At 37.7% G+C, this 7,891-nt stretch overlaps 1 protein-coding gene across 3 annotated transcripts in view; it reads left to right on the top strand.

The window, feature by feature from the left end:
- Positions 1-7,891, top strand: part of robo3 (roundabout, axon guidance receptor, homolog 3 (Drosophila)) — a 213,644-nt gene that overhangs the window by 195,243 nt on the left and 10,510 nt on the right. For 2 of the 3 annotated variants that reach the window (XM_055148486.1, XM_055148488.1), the window contains 6 exons: positions 85-375; positions 1,253-1,400; positions 3,756-3,968; positions 5,641-5,840; positions 6,545-6,649; positions 7,872-7,891. The exon at positions 7,872-7,891 is cut by the window's right edge and continues 124 nt beyond it. In XM_055148486.1, coding sequence (XP_055004461.1) covers positions 85-375; positions 1,253-1,400; positions 3,756-3,968; positions 5,641-5,840; positions 6,545-6,649; positions 7,872-7,891 — 977 coding nt within the window. The remainder of the gene's footprint in view (positions 1-84; positions 376-1,252; positions 1,401-3,755; positions 3,969-5,640; positions 5,841-6,544; positions 6,650-7,871) is intronic. The other variant, XM_055148487.1, reaches the window with a different exon arrangement.

Genomic DNA, 7,891 nt, shown 5'->3' on the forward strand with positions numbered 1-7,891 from the left:
CCTCCAGGGAACATTGATGACCAGGAAATTAAAACAATAGCCAGCAAAAGCAAAACACTAACATAATACATTTTCTTATCACAGAAAGTGGGATTTCCAACTACCTCAATCAGACCGAGAAGTACAGCATCGGCGGCTCCACTGAGGGCCCCATCTACAGCACCATCGACGCCACCAACGAAGACCTGCACTGTTTCAACTACGGCCAGCACGCCTCCACCGCCCCCTACGCCTCCACCTCCATCATGCCCTTCAGCAGCCAGCCCCAGGCCCCCCCGCCCCCTCCCCACAGCGGGGACACCACGCCGGGGGAGGCCCACTGGATCACACAGCCCGGGCCCTCCTCGCAGTACGCACAACCCGACCGCTGCAATGGTAAGCAATGCATTGTGGGACAGAACTTGGTCGATGGAAGATATATTGTGTTTTTTAGTATTAAAGCAAGGGTCTCTAACCTTTCTCATCTGGTGAGCTACACTTTCAAAACGAAAATGCCAGAGAGCTACTCATTTTAGTGGTTGTAAATAATTTTGTAAATATAAGAGCCATAAAAGGGGGAACAGTTTGATGTCTTTAAAACATTTACACAACTATTATCCGTTTCTTAATGCACAAAGATAGGCATCAGAATGATACATTTACAGTGATAATAGGCATTTAATCAAATAAAATTGTTATTCAGAGCAATACATATGATTCAGAAAACCTTTAGCGAGCTACTTGGAAAGGGGTGGAGAGCTGCTGGTAGCTACCGAGCTACAGGTTGAAGACCTCTGTAATAAAGTATAACATATATAGATTGAATTTTGTACATTATAAACCATCATATTACTAAAAAGACTTGATCATAAAAACAGGTCCAAAGACTTTCTATTCAAAACTGTGGAATTGATAAGCAGTAAACTGAATAATTTCAATATCTTGATTTGATTTTATTGCTGAAATATGGCTAAAAGTTTATTATTTATTATATTTATTATTTTTTTTCATAATTGCAAGTAAATGGATAGAAGTAGACAGAGATGGGGGGTAAGTGAAAACGGAAATTTTCTAAGCACTCAAGCCTCAAATGAACGACAATACAGGAATATTGAAACTTGTGTAAGTCCATTTGAGTGATTTCACGATTAGGAAAATACCCTTACAACATGGTTAAGACCTCATAAAAATTGATTTCACATATGTCCCTCTTTTACATTTTCATAACTTTTAGCCAGACATTACTGTACTTTAATCCATTTCCATTCTTCAGGCAAACCCAAGCAGAAGCCCATAGGTAAAGCGGTGAAAACTCCCTCTCTGACCTGGATGGAGTCTCTGCCCCCTCCTCCCCCCCTCGACAACCTGGACCAGTGCGACCCCGATGACCTCCCCTCAGAGCACGAGGAAATGGACATAGGGTGAGTCTGTTTACACGCTAACTCACTGGCTCGCTAATGGAAACACCACAGAGCCCGATAACTTTTCAATAATGTGTCTGTCCATTTGAAAAGCCATTTGGTTTGATATGAACTAGTTTTGCTCACGTCAAACTGAAGCGGTCAGTCGGGTATTAGGTCAAACTGCTTATCTGAATTCTAATGAGAAGGCCATGATAAAACATCGTATTCTAAAAAGCTTCATCTCTATCATATTTATTAGTTATTTTCAATCGGGGTGTAACGATATCCAAGTCTCACGATACGATATTGTCACGGTATGAACTTCACGGTACGATATTTATTGCGATATCATGGGAAAGCTCACGATATGATGGGGAGACTCACGATTAGGGATGTAACAATATCCAAATCTCTCTCTACGATATTTTCACGATAAACATCTCACAGTACGATATTTATTGCGATATTTTTTGGAGACTAACAAAACTGTTAATATGTTTGCCTTGACACGACTTAATCCAAAAAACTAAGACTTAAAAGTGCTTATAACAGTTATTTCTGTAGTCTGCACTGAAATGGAGCGAAGGATCATGGTCTATGTAGTTCCCTCTGTCTTTTATTTTTTTTAGCTATTGCTGCACCATAACTCTTCATTGAAGCAAAGAGACTTGTAATTCGATATATTGTGATGATCCACGATATTATTGTGAGAACTTTGATGATACAATGTCACGATACTTTGGTTTTGTTACATCCCTAATTTTCTGGTTCAGTTTCGGTTTTAATGCGGTAAATTGTATAAAGAATCGGACGTCACCTATAGCGTTCAACTCCTGTCAAATTAATAAAAATAAAAACACCAGGATCACGTAGAGCGTTTTAATACGAACATTTTAAAACGATGAGACCCACTGCAGCACTTACAAAGAGAGTGGTGACAATTTTTCAACTGTAGCCAGAGTCGATGGAGCCGGAAGCACCCTCCTGCTCACTTCTTATTTGAAAAGTGACGGCTAGTGGGTTAGCTATGCCCATTTATATATACACTCTATGGGTAAAAGTGAAACCGCAACAGTTATTTTAAACAGTTTCATTATCCTCTGTTCATTTATGCAGCCGTCCAATCACAATCATCGTTTAATATTGAACGCAGTGCTGCCGCCGGAGAGTAAAACAACTCAATTACCCCGGCCTTGGTCAATTGCTTTAGTGATTTTGCTGTGTTCCCAATCCTTTAAACACTATTAGCTGAGTTGCACCTTGACGCTCAGGGTTCTACAACAAACTATTATTCACAATCAAAGAAAGCGCACAGGGAGAAGATTAGCCTCCCGTCGCTTTAGTCGTGTGGTAAAGCCCAGTCATGGTGGATTGGAAGTTAAGCGTCCTGTATTACACTCAATTGACTCTTGTGAGCTCTAAGACACGTTATAATGTTGTTATCTTATCAAAAATATACCTGGAGTTGTGTTTTGTTTCTTTCACACATGTTTGATTAACACTTTATTATTAGTCTGTTTACATCTCCAAAGATTAAACTGCTCTGATCCACCTTGTGATGTGTTAACGACTACTTTTTACGTTTTGTTCAGTAGATATTGGCAATTCCAGGGCTGAAATATCAAAATGATTCTAGTGAAGGTTTATGGAGTTTATAAACACAATGGAGCACTTCCTGTATTACCACATGATATCACTAGGCAGAACAGAATGTGTTCTTTTTGAGAGAAGAACTGTTGTTGATGAGGAAACAACACCATCTAGTGCCTCTGCTCAATTTCATTTCTCTCCAGTGATTAACTCAGGAATCGGAATACACTAGATGGTTCGCAAAAGCCCCGGTAGTGTGAGTCCGGGCACCAGCCAATCAGCAAAAAGTCCATACATTCTGTGTTGGTCTAGATCAAGGATTTAAAAGCGGAACAAAGAGAATGTTTATTGAATTTTATCAAGGGGAAAGACATTATTGCCCTTCTTCCTACGGGATTTGGGAAAAGCCAGTTAGTCCAGTCACGACCAAATAGCAGCGATTGGTTAAATAAAAAAAGTACCCGCCTACTGTCGAGCGAACAAATCCTAATGCTGCGAGGTCAGACGGTTTCCGCAAATTGAAACAACAACAACATTATAACATAGATCAGAAAATAGTATAATATGGGCCCTTTAAAGCCGCAGTATGTAACTTTTAGTGAAGCATAGACTTAAGTAAAAGCATGTTTTTGTTTTTGTGTGTATTTATTGCACCAAAAAAATGTGTCCTTACTGTGAGCGGGCTTGTATTTCCTCAAACCTGACTCTTACTTCTGCTTGTTTCTATGGAAATGTTGTGTATTTGGCTATAATGAACTAACTATAGGTGTATTTTGGGCACAGGTCTGATGAGGAGTGGTGTCCCCCGCTCCCGGAGAGGACGTACCTGATGGAGGGCTGTGAGGACGGATCATGTCCCAGAAACAACGCTTCATCTCCGGCCACCTCCTACAGCCACCAGTCCACCGCCACTCTAACACCATCGCCGCACGAAGAGCCGCGACTGCCCCACGACCTGGCACGCTACAACGCTCCCGATAGTCAGCAGCTTGCACGGTATGTTCGCTCATCTGGACAGAACTCATTTTTCTATTCATGTGTCTATTAATAATTAACATTGTGAGATATTCAGCAGCAGGCATGATTTGTTAGCTCATTTGAAAATGGTTAAATTTTTCTGTCCATGTATCCATTAGTAAAAATGTGTCACAGTGAGACACGGTGTGTAGTTTTGTTTTTTTCAGATGACACTGGACAATCTATAGCGTGTCTATAATGTAAAAAAGTATATAATTTTATCTATCGTTCAGTTTAGATTAAAAAAGAAAGTGTTTGTTATTGTTAAATGTGGATGAATATAGAGGGGGATAATGGACCACCTTGACCCAACCAAAACATAAGATTTTATTCTACATAAATAGTATCCTGGATGAATGAAAATACTTGATAAATATTACAGAGACAAAGCTGTATACAAGAATATGTTTATTTCATTTGCCTTTAATTCATGGCCTCCCCATTGCTTTTTCAATTCATGTACTTTTAAGTTATATGACCTAAGGATTACTCAAACATGTATGAATGAAACAAAACACACCTCCAGTTATGTTTTTGAGGAGGTAACAGCTTTATAATATAACTTAAGTAATTAATTTTGTGTAATATAGCACCTTTAAATTTGACTTGGACAATAACAGTTCATATCACATAGAAAAATAATTAGAAACTCTAACCAAACAGCAATATGAATTTAGCACGAACTTACTTGTATAAAAGGCTTCAATTAGTGAAAACAATTCCCAAAACAATACGTTTTAGCAGGTTTAAAATGCATGTATTCAGTGACATTTGGTGTGAAAATGCCACAGTTAATGGACGAGCTAAAACCCTAACAATACATTATCACTGTCCACAAGTGAACAATTAGAACACCTATTACTGCTGCTATTGTCAAACAGGACAGTTCAGTTTTCTTTTTTCTTTTCTTTTTTTCCCAGTTTTTTCCATGACATTCTATTTGTAACGTAGACTATATGATTCTTGTAATTTTGTCAAGTTAATATCACAGTTTCTGATAAGAAGATTTGTACAATTTATATATGGAGCGTATTGTCTAAGGCAAAGTAAAAGGGAAAAAAAAGTAGCAGAGTAGCAGTGATTGTAAGGGTATAGTTTTTGTTTTGTTTCATTATTGTACAAATATTTTAATCCAAATAAATATGTAGGTTTCAGAGTAAGGAAAAATTAGGACTGTTGCATAGCAAGTGACAAGAGAAAACAAAATATTTAATACTTTTGAATGGTGAAAAGTCCTTAAAATGTTGAAGTGGTGCCTGTAACAGAAGCTGAATACATTTACAGGAACATTTTAATACTAGTATTTATGATGGATTTTAAAATATATATCATCTGATTATCAAAGCGGTCTCTGTAAATATTGTATTGTTCTGTTTTCTTTGTCAAAGTGAATCATTGACATATTTCTTGTGAACTATTTTAGAACAGTTGCTATAGCAATTAAGATGAAACCCAAGAGTATATTTACAAGAACATTTTAGTACTTTTTTACTATTTCTGATGGATTACAAAACATATCTAATCATCAACAACTCACCAAGCATTATTGTTTGTTTTCGTTGTTGTTGTTGTTTTTATCAAATTCAATAATTGTACTTTTTCTCGTGCACTTTTCTCAATCCCTGATGTGGTATTTTTCTTCCTCTCACAGCAGACGTTTGCCCTGCAGCCCGGTGCCCGCCCCTCCAGCTCTTGGCCCCTCGCTCACCCAGTCCAACCCAAACCTGTGTGGCCCCGCCCAAGTCGCCATGACGGAGGCCGGCACGCTGCCCTGCCCAAGCTCCGCCCACCGCAACTTCAACAGCCTGGGGGCGGGGCCTAATGACGACAGCAGCGCCGCAAGTACACCCGGTAGGAGTCACGTACTACTTATTACTAGATTTCAAATTACATCACAAAAAAAAAAAAAAAAAACCTGCCAAAACACCAATACTAGCTACTTTTACTTTTCCTATATTCAAAGTTAGAATAAGTACAGAAATATTTCTTTAAAAAAAATAATAAACTGTTTGGGATATGTTGACATAAAAAGAGCTTTAAATAAATTTAGGCAAGGCAAGTTTATTTGTATAGCACAATTCGTACACAAAGTGCTTTACACAATAAGAAAAACATTAAAATCACAATTAAAACAAATCAAAAGATGAATAATCATCATAAAATTAAAGATTAAAACTAAAAAAGACAGAGAGACATTAATTACATAAATTAGAGAGAAGAATGTGGAATGAAAACCTTTCAGTCATCTGCAGCTAAATAGAACCATTTAACCATTTAGTTTAATATTTTTAGACAAATTATGCTAAATTGTTATGCTTTGATATTACAGTGCATTTTTAGAGGGGATTTTTAAATAACATTTAACAGAATCAACAAAATATGCTTATTAGGGGTTTATCGTATTATCCTTGTTCCATTTTGAAATTACAATTATGACAAAAATCTGGATACATATTGCAGTGTTTATTTTTACAATTTCTTCTTTAAAAATAGTATAAAATCTTGAATAAATCTTGTATCTAACTGCCTTATCTCTCTTATCTCTGCCTTCACAGTGCACAGCCGGTCCCCTGCAGACACATGCACTCCTCCAAGCCAAAAGTCCAGAGTCAAGAAAAAGAGCTCCAAAACTTCAGGATACAGGAGAGATTTACAAGGAGGTGAGTCACTATTCCAACTTCAGATTAAACAAAAAAAAAAAACTCACGAAACACGATCTAAATGAGCAGAGGAATTAGCTCCGAGCCAGAGACTGAATAAACATGATAATTACGACGTTAGACCATCTGAGACTCAGATCTGCCATCGAAGGTGTGATTTTGAAAAAGTCATGATTTAAACTTGGAGTCTTTGTTACTAACACCAAATGTGAGCTATACTTACACTTTTCTATTTAGTTCTTCTTCTTTTACTGAAAAAACATACCTCAAACTACAACACACGAGATAATTTAAGACCTAAATAGTTTTAGTAGAAGTATACTTGGCGCCATTCAAATGATTGACTATTTGTTTGAACTGTTAACTGTTCATACAAGTTTTATTACTGTGAAACACACAGATAAGAAGTAGTAGTAGCAGAATGTACAACAGTAGTAGTAGCAGCAGTAGTAGTAGTAGTAGTAGTAGTAGCAGTAGCAGTAGCAGTAGTAGCAGTAGTAGCAGTAGTAGTAGCAGTAGCAGTAGCAGTAGTAGTAGTAGCAGTAGTAGCAGTAGTAGTAGTAGCAGTAGTAGCAGTAGTAGCAGCAGTAGTAGCAGCAGTAGCAGCAGTATTAGTAGCAGTAGTACCAGTAGTAACAACAGCAACAGTAGAAGTAGTAGTAGATATAGCAATAGATATGGCTAGTATTTGTAGTAGTAGTAGTAATAAGTAATGGTAGTGGAAGTAGTAGTAGCAGTAGTAGCAGCAGCACCAGCAGTAGTAGCAGTAGTAGTAGTAGTAGTAGTAGTAGTAGCAGCAGCAGTAGTAGAAGCAGTAATCATAGTAGCAACAGTAGTAGTAGTAGTAGTAGTCACAATAGCAACTGTAGTAGTAGCAGTAGTAGTAGAAACTGTAGTAGCAATCGTTGTAGCAGTAATAGTAGTAGCAACAGTAGTAGTAGTAGTAGTAGTAGTAGTAGCAGTAGTAGCAACACAGAGTAATGGTAGTAGCAACCGTTGTAGCAGTAGTAGTAGAAGCAGTAATCGTAGTAGCAACAGTATTAGTATTAGTGTGAGTAGTCATAGCAACTGTAATAGTAGTAGCAGAAAACTGAACTAAATACCATAAACATACGTCTCCTGTCTCTTGCTCTCTAAAAGTCCAACCCCACCACATTTTAAACCTGAAAACAACCCCTTATTATTACCCCTGATTATTATATTTATGTAATTGTGTCCACAGATCTGCCCCCTCCCCCCGAG

Source organism: Boleophthalmus pectinirostris, unplaced genomic scaffold (assembly GCF_026225935.1).
Source record: "Boleophthalmus pectinirostris isolate CB_2022bp ecotype Guang Dong unplaced genomic scaffold, ASM2622593v1 HiC_scaffold_12, whole genome shotgun sequence".
In the NCBI taxonomy this organism is placed as follows: domain Eukaryota; kingdom Metazoa; phylum Chordata; class Actinopteri; order Gobiiformes; family Gobiidae; genus Boleophthalmus; species Boleophthalmus pectinirostris.